The sequence below is a fragment of the Pogona vitticeps genome, chromosome 5 (assembly GCF_051106095.1).
Source record: "Pogona vitticeps strain Pit_001003342236 chromosome 5, PviZW2.1, whole genome shotgun sequence".
Taxonomy (NCBI): Eukaryota; Metazoa; Chordata; class Lepidosauria; order Squamata; family Agamidae; genus Pogona; species Pogona vitticeps.
This window is the reverse complement of record NC_135787.1, coordinates 39,784,538-39,802,482: the sequence shown is the minus strand read 5'-3', so window position 1 is coordinate 39,802,482 and position 17,945 is coordinate 39,784,538. Positions and strand designations below refer to the sequence as shown.

Sequence of the window (17,945 nt, the reverse complement as noted above, 5' to 3'; positions counted from 1 at the left end):
TAAAAACCAAGAAAAGCGAGCAAATAAAATCATGAAATACAATTCAGAGCCCCCACAAACCAAAACTAATGAATATGAAGAGATTTCTCTTCCCCTGTACCATCTGATCCCTTCTCTTCTCTTGTTTGAGTCCAGCAAAAGCAGGGAGGCCAAGAAACAGAAAAATAGTCCAAGAAAGGAAGAAAAAATCTCCTCCAAAAAAATCAAAGGGAAAAAATAAAATAGTATTAATCAGAAAGAGGCAGGCTGTCTAGCATCAGCAAAAAATAATCCAAAGAAATGGAGGAGGGGGATTCTAAAAATCAAGAAAAAAGGGAAGGATCCAAGATGAAGGTGCAGGCAGGCAAAATCTAAGATGGGGGGCACTAGGATCTCAGCACACCACAATCTCACAACAAACGATAAAACAAAGCACTCCTCATTTGGTTCTGTTTTGGACTCAAAATTCCTTCTGCCCCCGGAACTTCTGATTGGCTGTTGACAGCAGCCCTCATGATGCTAATGGATGAAAAAATCTGGTGCAATTTGCCATACAAAGGGCACCAAAAGTTTGCACAAAAGAAGGAACATGAAAAAGCATGAAATCTTTGTGTACCCTTCATTTATAAACACAAATCATTTGTGTTAGAGAGGCTGTCTTCTGGCAATCACCAAATTACACGAATTACAATGTGCCATTTTTATAGTAATTTTTCTCACCTAGGAGATGCAAATTAGATTGCTTTGTTAATTCGTTCTGCTGTTTAAGCTAGAAGTATGGGCTTTCTCTTCAGTTCATATATTCATTCTTCTTTTATATATTTGATTTCTGAAAAAGGAAAAACCACCTTAGTCACATCACTTGACTACTAATGTTATTGCAGCTGTACATAAGAATTATCATCAGTAATAGATAATTTGGCCCTCAAGTGCAGAAACCAGCAAGCCTAGGGTGCACCAGTGACTGTCTACCTTGTTGCCAAGAGACACTGCTAGGGTAGACTTTTTTTTAATGCCATCATCTCTAAATCAGCAAAGTACTAGTCCTTATATAAATTGCACAGGAGCAATTTTTCTAAAGCCTTATTTTCTTCTTCAGGGAAGGAGATCTTTACTTGCTCATAGATGTCCATAATATTTGTAAACATAAGTTCATAGCAGTTCTCTTTAAGTGCATTTGCTGTGCAAACTAGGGCTTTCATGTCCTCTGGCCTGATGCTCTATGAAGTTTCTGGGAAGGCTGGAGCAGCAATTTGTTACAGTGATTGAAATCCAAGCCTTCCACTATTTGACTGTTTAATTGATCAGTGCTATTTTTAAAGTCAAATGGCAATCCTAATCAGAAACGTTCTGTTCTGAGGCACTACTGAAGTAGATGTTCTTTAACATTTAACTATGGAAATAAAGTTCCAAATTTGCACTAATTCTTTTTCTTTAAAATATACAGTTTCAGCTTGTATTAGTAGTTTGTGAAAACTACTGCACTTGCTGTCAGTTGATAAAGCCTGTATTCCCAGAGATGGGCAACCTAGCTCTAAACATGTTTTAGTTTATATAAACAGCATTGGATTTAGTAGAAGACCTTATGCTTGAGACTGAAATAGCATGTAACATTTAAGAGACCTAAGCCACACAATAATAAAAAAGGGAACATATTTCAAGAAAGTTTTTATTCATAAGGAAGCATTTATGACCCACTGAGGGCATTTTATAAAGTAAGATATGTACGTATTTGGGGTGGAAATTACAGAGATGAGGGCTAAACTGATCTTGGTACTCTAATACCTAGACAGCTAGGAAGATAAGCAAGGGGGTCCTATAAAATCAATTACTGTATGAGCTATCTCTGAAGACAAAAATGATGGTACTGAAGCTGTCCTACTTCAGGCATATTGTGAGAAGGCAAGATTATCTGGAAAAGACAATAATGCTGGAAAAGGTGGAAGGCAACAGGAAAGGAGGAAGAACAAATACGAGATAGATTGACTCCCTAAAGGAAGTGACAGGGTTGAGTTTACAAGAACTGAGCCGGGCTATTGAGGACAGGCATTTTGGAGATCTCTCATTCATAAGGTTGTCCTAAGTCAGAGGCGACTTAATGACATGTAACAACAAAAACTGTTTAGCTCAGTGTTCATGGGATAACTATTATTTGGGTGGCTGGAATTAATTTTAAAATGAAATGAGATTTATCATTTGTAACATTCTTACAATAACTATATATTATAACATTTGAATGATAAAGTCTAGTATTAAAACAGTTCTGTATAGGAACAACATTGTATGGTGCAAGGTACCAGTGACTTTTATTGAAAATAAAGATGCTCTGAAGATATATTCGATAAGAGAGTATCGATTTTGTATATAGATCTTAGACAAGCCTGCAATCCTATAAACAATTATTAGCGAGAGATTTCCTATCAAACATAGTGGCTGAAATCACGTTGGTGTAATTTATGTGATGAAACTGGATGATCTCACCATCCAGCAACAGTTATCTTTAATTTATTTAAGTGAAAAGTATTCTATCCCCCCTTCAGGTCTACAGGTTTCCTAAGGATCCCTTTGGCTCTTGGGAAACCTTTTGGAGCCTTGTGCTGTGGAAGCTTTTAATATTGGAAAATCTCTACCAAATTGCTGGCAGTGGTTCTGCCACTGGATTGGGACTGCTGCTAGCAATCTGGCAGAAATTTTCTTATATTAAAGAATTCCCCCATCCCAAGACTCCAAAATAGCAAAAGGCTTCCTGGCAAGTCTCAGAACCTGAAAGATTTAATTTTTTTTAATTGAATGAAATAAAATATATCCATTCCTGGATCATGATGTCATGCAGCTAGCACAGTGTAAATTTGTGCCAACAGGATTTCAGCCAGTGAAACATGGACAAGATTTTGCTTTATGCTTATTAACTGCTGTGTATATCAGGGGCACACACACTAAGGCTGACACCCAGAATTAAGAGATAATGAGCAGATAGGATCTTTTAAAATTCTTTTTCCACCAGCATACATTCTTATCCATCAGACCTGAGCTGCAGTCTTTTAAAAATTGCTTTTAATTATGTTCCTTTTACATCAATGAGTCTATTGTATTTTCAAATACAGGTAGATGTTTAGCATGTAAGTATTTTATTTTATTTATTATTTTATTTATTTTATTTATATCCCGCCTATCTAGTCCCTCAGGACCACTCTAGGCAGCTTACAACAAGTACAGTACTATATAACAATTAAATTGGTATTAAATTTTATGTGGCAGAAAGATTAGCAAAAAACAGATTTACACAAATTAAGACAGGTTTTTTGTTGATGTGTAAATTCTAAAAGCAAATAACTAGTTTTGTTCTAGTGTTTATATAGTGTTCTGCTTTTCGTATTGTATTTTAGTGCTGAAACCTGATGACACATTTGAAATGTTAATTGACCAAACAGTTGTCAGCAAGGGAAGTCTTCTAGAACACATGGTTCCGCCTGTGAATCCTCCAAAAGAAATAGAAGATCCCAATGATAAGAAGCCAAAGGACTGGGATGAAAGAGCTAAAATTCCTGATCCTGATGCTGTCAAGCCGGATGACTGGTAAAGGGAGCCTCTGCTGTATCCCTTCCCACTTTCACCTTCCCTCCTCTGTCAGTTATTATATAGTAAGCAGATTTTTGTGTGTGTTTTGGTTTGTATTTTTATTTTATGCAAAGCAGCAGCCTTTTAAAGACAATTTGTATTGTAAAGATTTCCAGTTGAAACACCAATATAGTATTTCACAGCATTTCCTGTACCTTATGAAGCGGGCTGCCATCTATAAAGCAGGCCTAATAAAACCAGTTAGCCTTTAAAGTGCAGTAAGACTCTTTGTTGTTCTATATCAGGCAAAATCCAAAGAAACAAAAAAAGACAAAAACATGTGCCACCTTAAGGACTAACTGCTGTATTTTAATGTGAGATTTTGTGCACAAGTCCACTTCATCAGACACATGGGAAAATATTTTATAATAATGCAAGTATGTAATTGTTTATGAGCTTAGGTGTAACTTTAGAAAGCACAAAATACTTGGAGTATCTGAAAAGATTTATATTCTTTAGTTACATTGAAAAGAATTAAGGTGTGATTTATCTAGCCTTCTGCAATATTGTCCATTATCTGGTACAATTGTGTCTTAAAGGGATGAAGATGAACCACCCAAAATAGAAGATCCTGGTGCAGTTAAACCTGAAGGCTGGCTTGATGATGAACCAGAATATATTCCAGATCCTAGTGCAGAAAAGCCAGAGGACTGGTAAGAATGTCTGTCTGTTGTGCCAATACTTACTGACTCTAATTTCTCTATCAGATTGGTTTGAATATTCAAATATTGTTTTATTTATTATTTTATGACCTGTTTTGTTTTATCTTGTCTTTCCATTTATGCAATAGTTGTAATCATTTTATATATCTGTGTAGTCTGCTCTGAAGCCTAATGAAATACTAATGAAAACATGTATAGAAATTTTAAAGCAAAATAAAGTATGAAACTCTAAAATATTGAAATGAATGCATAAACTAGAAGACTGTAGCCAGTGTGTGCTAGGGTTTCTGCTAATTAGGGGCTAATGATAACTATATTTTTATAGCTTTTTGTTTGATTATTTACACAGAGGTCATAGGACAATCTAATTAATATGCTGTGGATTTTATTAACACTTCATATATTAAACAGAAATGTTTATCATAATTTCCTTTAGCTTGTGCTATTCTTGACTGTCACATTAAACAACAGTGCGCAGCAGTATATTAAAAACCTGAGCATCCTAGCTGTTGAGAAAATGATACAGTTCTTCATGGCTTCTGTGAATGCACACAATTGGGTTGTTCTGCGCCTGCACAGGATGTTTTGGAAGTTTCTAGAGAAAAACATGTGATTAGTAAAATGTTCCCCCATGGAGTGCATGCTCTGCTCTCTCAATGTCCCCTCAGTTCCTTTTTACCGCAGCTTTGGTTGGACGTATTTTGGAACGATAGAACGAGTACTTAATCTAATCAGCTATTTTAATTGTTTCATTTATATTTTTCAATCATCTCTTTTATTAGACGTTCTCCTGTGACTATCTGTTTCCTTTTCCAATTTCCCATTCGCCGCTTCCTCTCTTCCCACGTTTTTCTTCCCCCCCCCTCGCCACCTTTCCCTTCCTCTTTCCTCTACTTTTATGCAGGGGGGGGGCTTTGTACAAATAAGATTCTGCTTACAGACAGTCATGACGTCTTTTTTGCTTAGGGGTACAATATCTAACGCACTCGTGCCCCGAGTGTAAAAAGCTCACTAAGCCCGCCTTGAAACTATGCCTTCACAGGCTTCGATCTTACCTTTGGGAAAGGTCCCTTAATCCACCCATGGATCCAACAATATCTCTGAATCCATGGGAAACTGCTCGTTCCATATCGACTCTACCACCTCGACAAAAGGACCCTTCGAAGTCGAGCTCGACCTCTACCTCGAGAGTTCCAACCCGTCTCGATGGCTTGTCTAAGAATAAGAAAGATAAGACTAAGACTAAGAAAACAAAAAACCTACAAAATCAACTCAAATTGATCCACCTCAACCAATGATTCCTTCACTCATTCTCAAGGAGTCATCTAGAGATGACCCTGACAGCGTGGAGGATACTCCCGCCATACGAAATGGTTTAGATTGAGCCCGAAAGCCATCAACCCTAAAATGATACCAAAATAAATTGAAATCTTTCCTCTCCTTTGTTCATTCTCTTACCTGCAACGCCAGTTTCTTTGAAGACCCTACTTACCTTTATCCTACATCTCTTTCATCTCGGACGATCTCATTCTACCTTGAAGGTTTACATTTCAGCTGTTGTAGCTCACCAGCCTTCTCATTCTAATTCAGCGAGGCTTTTTTCCTACCCAACTTTAAAGAAATTCCTCAAGGGTCTCCAAAATATTCATCCTTCACAGCAACACCCTCTCCCTCAGTTGTCCTTATAGCTAGTCCTCAACATGCTCACTCAACCACGCTTCGAACCAATGGCTACTTGCAATCTCAAGTTACTTTCTTTAAAGACATCATTCCTTGTAGCAGTAACATCTGCCAAACGTGCCAGTGAACTTGCGGCCCTCAGATCAGATCCACCTTATCTTCAATTTCATCCAGACAAAGTTACCCTCTATTTTGATGTATCATTTTTACCCAAAATTGTCTCTGAATTTCATCTCAATCAACCATTGATTTTACCAACTTCCATCTCCTCCCACAGCCCTCAAGCACATGCTCCACATGCTTGATGTATGACACTCCTTGGCCTTCTACAGTGATAGAACAAAAGGATTCAGGAACTCTCCAAGGCTTTTCTTATGTTTTCTAGGTCCTCATAAGGGTACCCCAGCCTCATCTCAAACGATTTCTCACTGAATTGTTCAAGTTATATCATTGGCCTATGAGCTTTCAGGCAAGACACCTCCTGAACATTTAAAAGCTCATTCGACCAGAGCACTTTCAACCTCTACTGCTCTCCACTGTGGAATAGAGCTCCCACACATTTGCTGTTCAACTACATGGTCTAACCCACTGGTTCTTAACCCTGGGTTACTCAGGAGTTTTGGATTGCAACTCCCAGAAGCCTTCACCACCAGCTGTGCTGGCTGGGGTTTCTGGGAGTTGCTGTTCAAAAGCATCTGAGTAACAAAGGTTAAGAACCACTGGTCTAACCCATCGACCTTTGTGAAACAAGATTGGTTTGATGTCCGGGCAAAAAATGATGCTGCTTTTGGCAGAGCGGTCCTGACATCTCTTCTGCTGTGACGTCCCACCATCCGGTGAGCTTGTCAGTCACCCAATTGTGTGCATTCACAGAGGCCAAAAAGAAGAAAGAGAGGTTAGCTGCCTGTAACCATGGTTCTTCTAGTGGTCCTCTGTGAATCCACACATCCCACCCATCCTCCCCTCTGTCCATCACATTGTCTTTTTTAATACAGTACTTTGACAGCGGCGGACTCTTTCAGGAAATGAGAGGACATTGTGAGGGCGGAGCATGCACTCCATGGAGGAATGTCTTACTAATCACGTCTTTAAGCTCTAGGAACTTTGAAACGTCCTGTGCAGGCTCAGAACAACCCAGTTGTGTGGATTCACAGAGGACCACTACTAGAAGAACCATAGTTACAAGGTAGGTAACCTCTTTTTATTATTAAAAATTGAACAAAATATGATCTACAAGAAGACACATTTTAGGTTAATGTGCCAGCTTCATATTTTGTGTTGTATGGATTTGTGTTAAAGATACTATTTTTGAGCTTTGTAGCCACATCTTTCGAAAATATTTGAAGATCATTCTGAAATCTCAGAGATGGTCAATTGTTGTTACCAGCTGGTGGCCACAGCTTATTAGTCATAATGTGAATATGTATTACAGACTAGCATAGAGTTGTTTGAACACATGTTTTTATCATTTATCCAGGGATGAGGAAATGGATGGTGAATGGGAAGCTCCACAGATTCCTAATCCAAAATGTGAGACTGCACCTGGTTGTGGAACCTGGATACGACCCATGATGACCAATCCTAAATATAAAGGAAAATGGAAACCACCTATGATAGAGAACCCTAATTATCAGGTAACTGCAAAAGTTATATATCTGTTGAATTCCAGGTATTTCACTGGAGTCTATGTCAGCTTCTTGCTGGTAATTAGCAGAGTCCTTCTGAAGGAAAAAAACCACACACATGCTCTTATTCTTCAAGACACGTGGTATTTACAAAATGTACAAATGTACAGAGCAGCAGTCCTTTGACATGGATTTTCATAGTTTCAGAGTTAACTAAATCTGCAACCCTGTGTGGACTTACATCACAATAATTCCTATTGCACAAAATGGAATGTGCATCTGAGTAAATATATATGATAGCACTGTTGGTCAATACCTGACTTGAAGTATAATCAGAAACCTTTAATTCAAAACATATTTTAAGAAAGTATCTTCTTTCTTTTAATTAAACCACATATTTAACATTGCAAAAAATGAAGTTTGGTCCAATCAAAAGGACTAGTTGCATCTTGGCTGTTGAAGCACAGATAGCATTGTCTAGCTTTTCTGAAGCAGATCGAGGGTATCATCTATCCAACTACTCAAAACTGAACTTATGCAAAGTACCAGTGCTCCTATTCCAGAGTCTAATAGTAACAGTAATTCAGTTCCTACTTATACAAACTGTCCAAGGGTTTTCTAGGTACACAGTTCTCAGAAGTGCTTTACCAGCCCCTCTGAGACCATACATAAGTTACTCCAATAGCAACACACATTGAGTGATCTCAGCAGGCCCTTATCATGAGAGGCATAGTGAGAATTTGAATTCCAGGACCCAAGTTTCGCAGTTGAGTGCACCAACACACTGAGCTATTCTAGATTTTAAAAAGCCCAATGCCAAAAGTGCAGCTCCTTATTTATACAGGTTTATGTGGCTCTAGTTTGCAGAACCTTTACATTTTCCCCACATTTTAAAAAGGAGCAAAAAACCTGTAGATCTCCAGATGTGGTGTCTCTCATTTAGACTAAGGTATACTGTCATATGCCCTGTTTAGTCTCTAAAAAGGGGCTTTACAAAGCCAGAGGTTGACTTCCAGTCACTTCCAGTTTTGTTTCTTTTTTGGTGTTGGTGTAGCCCATGAATTGTCTAGGGCACAAAAAGCTAGATTCCAGACCCCTAGAGTTTAACTACCCCTACATTGAAGGGACGTGGTGATGCTGTGGGTTAAACCGCAGAAGCCTCTGTGCTGCAAGCTCAGAAGACCTGCAGTCGTAAGATCGAATCCATGCGACAGAGTGAGCCCCTGTCACTTGTCCCAGTTCCCGCCAACCTAGCAGTTCAAAAGCATGCAAAATGCAAGTATATAAATAGGTACCACCACGGTGGGAGGTAACGGCGTTCTGTGTCTAGTGACGCTGGCCACGTGACCACGGAATATTGTCTTTGGACAAACGCTAGCTCTATGGGTTGGAAATGGAGATGAGCACCACCCCCTAGAGTTGGACATGACTGGACAAATTGTCAATGGGAACCTTTACCTTACACTGAATTGATGGCAACTGATGCCTTTCAGAGTTTATGGAATGCTAGTGCAAGTTATTTTTTTTATTCAGGGTACAACTACATGGCAGGAAAAATGTGAATGGTTCAGTTTTCCTGTGTGAATTCGCTTTAGCTGACCACAAAGGAGTCAGCACACAGAGAGAAAGGAAAATGAGCAATGAGTCTTGTTTGCAGCTTAAGGCAGCTCAAATGTAGCTACAGTAGAGCTACTTTGACAAGCTGCAAAAGACAAACTGTCAATCTCACATATGTATGTGTTACATCAGTGTTTCTGGTCAGGAATTAGAAATTAAAACTAGAGAAGGACATGAACTGTTCAGTGGTTCGTGCCAGTTAGTCCTTTGGATGAACAGGTGTTTGGTGGGTTCTTCCTCCGGTACTCAGAGACAGCTACCCAGCTTCCCTGCCTCCTCTGGATGTTGCCTCTGAGTGGGAGCCCAATGGGGGAGTCAGAGCTGGGAAGTGCTAAACACCTGTTCATCTAAATCAGTGGTTCTTAACCTTTTTGAAAGAAACGCCCCCTTGAGCCATTGAGGAAGTTATCATTGCCCCCCTCCCCACGGCGATATCTTATTTATTTATTTATTTATTATTTATTTATTTATTTTTATTTATTCAAGACACTTAAATCCAATGACCCCTGAAAATAAAATTTAATTGCAAGAAAATGAAATGCCCGAAAAAAACAGTAACATTTAATGATTGAGTTACAAGTGAATTTTAAGATGCAAAAAGAAATATTAAAAGGGCTTATAAACAAACCACAATGCAGGTTTGGCTTGCTCCAGTGCCCCCCTACCGCCCCCTTCTGTTCCACCGCCCCCACACCACCCCTTTTCGTTCTACCGCCCCCCTGAAAAATGAAATCACCCCCTGGGGGGCATTATTGCCCACGTTAAGAACCACTGATCTAAATGACAAACTGCCAGACCAGTGATTCGTGCCCACCCCTAATTAAAACACACTGATGAATTGCAGAACAAGAAGTAGTGAAGTTGTCTAGATTGAGCAAAGCAAGCCTCTGGCATGTAAAGACTGGGTTGAAAATTCAGCTCCTTTCCCCCCTTGCTCCTGCTCCCTGGATAGATATTACTATTGCTTTAGGTCTTTTACAATGGCTCATTGCCAATTTCCTCTACTCAGACTCCATCAGCTGCTCTTGTAAAGGCTGATTGCCTATCTCCTCCTTTTTCTATTTGTTTCCTAAGTGCTCTAGCACGGAGGTCCCCAACCTCCGGTCTGCGACCTGGCAGCAGTCTGCGGCCTATCCAGGACCGGACCACAGATAGAGATCTCCTACCCCCGCGAGCACACCGTGCACATGCATACAAGTGTGATGTGCGCATGCATGTGAGTGCATTCTGCCCCCGCAAGTGTACTGTCCATCGGTGCAACGTGCACATGAGCAAGCTGTGCACCCCTGCGGGCGTGCCACACACCCCCAACCGGTCTGTGGTTGGGAACCACTGCTCTAGCACACTGGCGCTCACATCAAACCTTTTAATAACAATAACAAATGGTTTGGAGACAAGGGATGCTTGCTTGGTTGAGGGGGATTGACCACCCCCATGAGTGCCCCTTTGCTTCCTCTCTCTACACCTTGAAGTAGGAAGCTGGGAGAGCCAGCTTCTAGTTGCCCATTCAGCCTTGAAGCTGCATCACCTGAAGCAGTCACACTATCTGAATCAATATGAAAATACTAGATGAGGGGCGGAGTAGAATTCCCAGTGGCAAAGGAGAAATTACAAATTGGGGAGTAAAACTCAAATCTGATTCATATTGACTTTTACATTGTGTAGTCAGCAGAAAATAATATCCATCTGACTGTCCCAATCCCAAAGCATTGTCAATGTAGCGACCCCCTGACATTGCTAAACTCTCACATGTTATAAGTCATTTTTAAAGAAGTTTGAGGAGTCACAAGGTAAAATCTGTCTTCTATTCATTAGCCCAGATATATGTGGCTTCAAAGGCTGTTTTTCTGGTTCCAACCCATCACTCTCCCACCCTACCAAATACTGGCTTTCTCTGGAAAATTGAGAATTGCAGTTCTTGGAAGTGTCCAGGGGTGGTGATTCATTATTATTATTATTATTATTATTATTATTATTATTATTATTATTATTATTATTATTATTATTATTATTATTATTATTATTATTATTATTATTATTAACAACATTAACATTAACAAGAAGTAGTAGTAGTAGTCGTCGTCACGGAGGTTCAGGGAGGGCTACAGTGTTTAACCTACACATACAAAATCTCAGCTACCATCCACACTTGTTGAAAAACGGCTTTGATACTTGCTTTGTGTTTAGATGAGAAGTGTTTAGCTAATAAAAAAAGGAGTCCGCTTCTGGGATTTTCCCTTATTTGGTATCACTTTGTGAATGTTTGTAGCACAAGAGGGTATCCTGTGTAGACCATCTTCACTGCTGCCATTGATTTTGCCAAAGTACAGGCTGCCCTTTGCTATGTTAAACTTGACATCCTTTTTCCTGCTGGCAATGGGGGCACAATGTTGTGCAGTGATATCGAGCCACTTCCTAGCATTTTGAATTGTATATACAAAAACACAATATAAACCAAAAAACACAATATAAACCAATATAAATCACATTCATAAACCAAAGGTTTTTTGAATTGAATTTTGTAAAAAAGTTATAGATTCTCAGCTCTGTCTACTAGATTGAAGAGCTATGTATGCATCACCTAGCAGGGCAACCAGAGATCATTCCACATTCATAGTAGCCCTGACTGGATGACTGCGAAGTCAGTGTGCTTTGGTATGAGTTTGCTCTTACCTTGGATATAGGATCTTCTAACTCTAAGTTCAAGAACTGACAAATTGTATCCACTATTTAGGTGTATGTGAGAGTGATAAGCTTCTGCATTGAAAAAATGTTTCATTTTTTCATTGTCTGGATATGTACAGATACAGATCATTGTTTTTCTCAGTTCATTAATCCAACTTAAATGTATGACAGCATTATTTTTAGTGCTGAATGTAAAAGCCCCTCTTTTTAATACCATAAACAATCAGGTTAAGGTCCATGTCTGAAACCACCCATGTGATATACATCCATAGTAGTCTGGGTATCTGATGGTCTTTGAAAACCAACCTTCTTGTGTGCTACATGTTTTTATACAGAAATTGTATCTAACTTGACCAATTTTTTTTAATTGACTCAATTTGTCAGGCAAATTAAAATCTCATGTGGTGTTTTTGTTTCTTTTCTTACAGGGGATATGGAGTCCTCAAAAAATCCCTAATCCTGATTATTTTGAAGATCCCCATCCTTTCAGGATGACTCCTATTGGTGCTATTGGCTTAGAGCTTTGGTCTATGACATCTGATATCTACTTTGATAACTTCATAATCTGTTCGGAAAAGGAAGTTGCTGATCGATGGGCAGCGGATGGCTGGGGCTTTAAAAAATTAGTTGCAAGTGCTAATGAAGTAAGCATTCACAACACCTTTTTGTACTTAGTACATTCTGATAATAAATATTCTGAGTCAAAACTGATGTTTTAAAAATTCTGGACATAATTACTTTTGTGGCTTTTAGCACTTAATTGCTCTGAGTATTTTGTACAGAGCTAATGAAAATATTCACGAAGGCTTTCATGGCCAGGATCTAATGGTTTTTGTGGGTTTTTTGGGCTCTTTGGCTGTGTTCTGAAGGTTGTTCTTCCTAACATTTTGCCAGTCTCTGTGGCCAGCATCTTCAGAGGACAGGAGTAGCACTCTTGCTCTGGTGCAGTTTGTTTGGGGGTTGAGTATTTATAGCTGTGGGATCAGCTTTTGTCCTTTTCAGGAGATGGGTGATTATGGTGATCAGTGTGTTTTTGTTGTTGGGTGTATTGTTGTGATAAGGAGGAGAGAAAATAGCAATGGTCGAATTGAATTCTGCTAATTGCTGTGTGGGGAAAAATGAAGTCTGAAAACATACTCTGATTTTTTGATGTTACCAGTCATAGTTTTCTTTGCATACTACATAAGAACATAAGAAGAGCCCTGCTGGATCAGGCTAAGAGCCCATTAAGTCCAGCTCCCTGTATCTCACACTGGCCCTACCAGATGCCTCTAGGAACACATGAGACAACTGTACTAAATACTCCTGTCTTCTGATACCACTCCTCTGCATTGGGCATTTTTAAATACCTTTCTTTTAAGCCTAGATATTATACATCCCCATCATAGATTGTAACCTATGATGGACTTTTCCTCCAGGAATCTGTCTAATCCCCTTTCAAAGGTATCTAGGCCAGATGCCATTACCACATCCTGTGGCAAGCAGTCCCACAGACTAACAACACGCTGGTATCTTCATGTTCTTCTACAGAGAGCAAATCTTTTGTCCATTCTCACTCTCTCAACACTCAATTTGAGTGAATGTCCCCTGGTTCTAGTATTGTGCGAGAGGGAAAAGAACCATCTCCTGTAAAGAGAAAGGCAGGGTAAAAATATTTTAAATAAACAATAAATTAATTAATTAATTAAATAAACTTCTCTATCTGTATGCAATAGGTTTTTGGGCAGTACAGTTACTTAACGCTTTGTATCTGTTTCTTTATTTTTTAACCATAGTAGTGTACACTTGGTGGTGATTAACATTTAGCATTATAAATTATTTTCATGTTTTTTAGGGGGAAGGTTGGAAATGTCTAGGTTGTGTCAATTCAGCTCCTAAACTAAATTTATCTGAGCATGTCTTCTAGTGATAAAAAGCCAGAACATCAGTATTTGGCCAGATCTATGTCAAAAAACTGCCATGTTGAAGTGGATTAAATGTACACTACACAATACATATCTACTTTGTTCTAGAGGTAATATATAGTACCCTGTTTCCCCTAAAATAAGACCTAACCTGAAAATAAGCCCCAGTATGATTTTTCAGGATGCTCGTAATATAAGCCCTTCCCCAAAAATAAGCCCCAGTTAACTGAAACCCCACCCTCCACCATTGTGCAGCAACCAGAAGATGACATGACTGTATTTGAATAAATGCAGATTGTTGTACATTAAAAAAAAAATAAAAAATCCCCTGAAAATAAGCCCTAATGTTTTTTTGGAGCAAAAATTAATATAAGACCCTGTCTTATTTTCGGGGAAACAGGGTAGTAATAATTACATGCCATCCAGTCAATTAAAACTTATGGTGACCCTTTCTAGGGTTTTCTAGGTATAGAATAATTAGAAAAAACAAGTAATAGTATTGAAGGGTGCATTGATCTAAATTGCCCAGGAAAGACAGCAAGTTGAAATAAAATTACATGGCAAGAGTAAGTTATATAAATGTTTGTTTTAATCTCATTTATATAGCCTGGTATGTTTAGTCAATTGGTGACTGCAGCAGAGGAACGTCCGTGGCTTTGGATTATATATATTTTGACCTTAGCACTACCTGTAGGATTGGGCATACTCTTCTGCTGGCCATCCAAGGTATGTGAGACATTCATCTGGTATCTTCATGTTCTTCTACAGAGAGCAAATCATTTTCTTCATATTTAGTTCTAGGTTGGTTTGTTTTTGGTCCAGTGCCAATTAACTGGAGTGGGAGAAAAGGTATGGAAATTCAGCAGACATGCTTCAGTGACCTGAATATTTTTAAAACATTTAGTATTTAAAAGCCAACGTTATCAGCTTTTATAAGTTTTACTTCTATTTTAGAAAACAGATGAAGATGTAGACTACAAAAAAAGAGATTTAACAAAGCCACTTACAAAAGGAGAACTAGAACAAGAGGTACAAGTAAAGGATGAAGAACCAAAAATAGCAAATGAGAACACCAGGGAGGAGGGTAAGAGATTTTCACCATACTCAGTTGAAGTTGAAGTTTTTGGAGTGATAGCTATCTGAATCTCTGACAGCATATTGGTCAAGAAACAAAACAAAGCAAAAGCAAAAGAATAAAGAAGACAAAAATGTTGTGGACATCTTAAAGACTAACTGCTGAGATTGTTTTATTAAAACTGAGATAATCTGGCTAAATAACAGGTTGTAAATAATAAGCACAGATCAGCAAGCTGTACGCATGAGAGATAATAAGGAACCTTTTTAAAGCTATAAGTGGCATCATTCCTCAGTTTCCACTGCTGCCTCTTACAACCCCTATATGGCTTATTAAACTTTTCTTTCTTTCTTTCTTTCTTTCTTTCTTTCTTTCTTTCTTTCTTTCTTTCTTTCTTTCTTTCTTTCTTTCTTTCTTTCTTTCTTTCTTTCTTTCTTTCTTTCTTTCTTTCTTTGTGCTTGAGTCCCTATAGATTTTTCAGTCCCTTCAAAATGGGACCAATTAGGGAGCAGGTGGACTTTTGCAAAATATAACAGTTTTTCTGCTGTGAGGAGGCACTTCAGCTGTCTTAGAAGAAAATGGTCCTTGGCATAGTTCCAGTATCTGGTCAATGGCAAAAAACAAACAACCCCCCCAAAAAAAAAACCAAAGAAAGAAAGAACTGTGTATCTACAGTGTATGTACCACTCAAGCCTTGCCCTCGTGGAACAATTCATAAATTGACTTACCTATTTAAGAGCTTATGCAGACAATCAAATGGAATATTATAACATATAAACAGAGAAAATGTCCTTTTGAAAATGTTTAATATGGTTATCCTGCTATAGTCAATGTTACATTGGGTTTTCTCATGTTTAAATGAAATTTTTTTAAATTTATGCTGCCTGAATTCCTTATTTCCCAATACTTGATTATTTTTTCTTTCTGACAGACTATAATGTACATTTGAGTCTGGTATAACTATAGGTGATAAATTCTGGTCTTCACTAATTGTTCAGTACTTCATATGCTGAAGACTGTTTGAGGAAATGTTCTTTTTTTTTCTCTCTCCAGTCATAAGACATAATTTCTTTCTATGAGCCCTTTGGCTATGATGTAAGAATATCTGCAGGCCCCTTCTGTCCTAATTTTTGCACTTCCCTATTTTTTTCCATCCCCTATTTTTTGTTTTCCTTAGCCTGATGAAAGGTTCTGGAGATCTTGCCCAATTGTGGATTTTTGTTTTTCTTTTGTTTGTAATAATTGGAATTTAAAAGTTTATTTTAGTTAATAAGTTAAGCAGAATTTTTGTCTTGTCATTAAGCCCCTAGTTTTAAAATATTTGGTTCCCACTATGTTTGGCTAACTTTAACAGAAGAGGGAGAAGGCACCACCAGCCAGAAAGGACAGGCATAACTTAAGTAGCAAAAATCCTGTTTAGTTTTTTCTTTTTTTGAACTGCATGCATGTCACTGAAAAAGCTGTGCCACATAAAACATTAGATTCCAGTAATCATAAACCATGGAATACTACTTGGGCTCCTCCTGCTTCCCTCTCACTGTAGTCCCCGGAAAAGTTGTTGTTAAAGGCTGGGAATTCCTAATGGGTGGAAACAGTTAAAGAACCGGGACAATTTTCCCCCTTTTATATTTTTGTTGTTTTTATATTTTTGGTTCCTTTTACTATATCAAACAATGAAGAGAAACCACAGAGGGAATATTTATTGATTGATTGATTTATATCCCGCCCATCTGGTCTGGAAAAGGTGATGGGTAGAGGTAGTAAAAGTTTCCAGTAGGAACAGCTTTAACAGAACTGAGCTTTGTTCACAGTGGCTGAAATCCAGTAGTAAGCTATATCTAGAGGAGGTCCACTCAAGCAATGAGAATTTGGTGAGTCAGCTCCTTAAGTTCCATCAGTTCAATGCAGCAACTATACTTGTGACGTGCTATTGGATTTGAGCCAATATGAATGTACAAAGATTTCTTTTAAAATGTTGCAAAAGGGTGTGTCTGAATTTGGTGTTAATTTTTTTCAGCTAATTTTAAATATTACTCTGGAATAATTTGACATATAAAATATTAAAATCTTAGTAGAATCGTAGAAAAATATTCCAAATATAAATAAACATCTAGATAAATAGAATGGCTGTTTGTAACTGAAACTGAACATCTTTACCTCAATAATGGTGAACAAGATAAATTCTCAGATCAATGTCAATTGTAACGTATTTTCCACTCTTACCAGTCTAGAGCTAAGATTGCATAATTATGTGACTCTGTTGTTGACAAGCTCAACCATAACAGTACTTGGCACTGGATTTTTTTTCTGAAGAGTTCATCTGATCAGTCTTGGCATATACTTGTTTAGTCATTGCATAATCATACAGATTATACTGACTTGTATCCCAGAGTATGAAGGTGGTGAAGATGAAGAGTATGAGGAAGAAAATGAAACTGCCGAGGGAAGTCAGGAAGAAGATGGCAATAAATCTCTTTCAGAGGATGAGGTGAGATTTCCTAGAAACAGCTACAGTATTTTGTCCACAAATGTAATTTGAGAAATGTGAAATGTTAGAGCCATGTCCAACATTGGGCATAATGCAAATTCCCTCCAGGGAAATGAGAGACAGAATTGAATTGGTCTGTAGCTGACACATTCACATTGAAATATACATACCGTATTTTTCGCTCCATAAGATGCACCTTTCCATAAGACGCACCGATTTTTTAGGAGAAGAAAACAGGAAAATATAATCTGTTTTCTTCGCTCCATAAGATGCACAGACTTTCCACCCCCCTGTTTTGTGGGAAAAAAGTGAGTCTTATGGTGCAAAAAATACAGTATTTTAATTTGTATTTAAACCACCCTTAATTAGTTTCCATTTTAAAAAATGATTTTGCTGAGGTTTTTGTATTTGTCATGGTTAAACAACTTTGCAAGCAGTATAGTATTGCTGTTATTTGGAGACCTTGATTTTGTTCTGACATCTGTTGTACTTAGTCTTGTTTGCTGAATCAAATCTGGGGCTTTAGAATTCATTTTTTTACTTCTAAGGAACCCTGGTAATTCCGTATTAGCAGTTCTGTAGGGGAAATATCAGCAGTGGCAGATGAGCTTC

General features: G+C 38.1%; 1 protein-coding gene across 1 annotated transcript in view; it reads left to right on the top strand.

Moving 5' to 3' along the window:
- The window catches only part of CLGN (calmegin), a 54,921-nt gene that overhangs the window by 35,504 nt on the left and 1,472 nt on the right, over positions 1-17,945 (top strand). Inside the window, exons 8-14 of the mRNA XM_020783089.3 lie at positions 3,366-3,555; positions 4,137-4,250; positions 7,417-7,573; positions 12,295-12,510; positions 14,377-14,496; positions 14,725-14,854; positions 17,236-17,333. Of these exons, the coding sequence (XP_020638748.3) occupies positions 3,366-3,555; positions 4,137-4,250; positions 7,417-7,573; positions 12,295-12,510; positions 14,377-14,496; positions 14,725-14,854; positions 17,236-17,333 (1,025 nt within the window). The remainder of the gene's footprint in view (positions 1-3,365; positions 3,556-4,136; positions 4,251-7,416; positions 7,574-12,294; positions 12,511-14,376; positions 14,497-14,724; positions 14,855-17,235; positions 17,334-17,945) is intronic.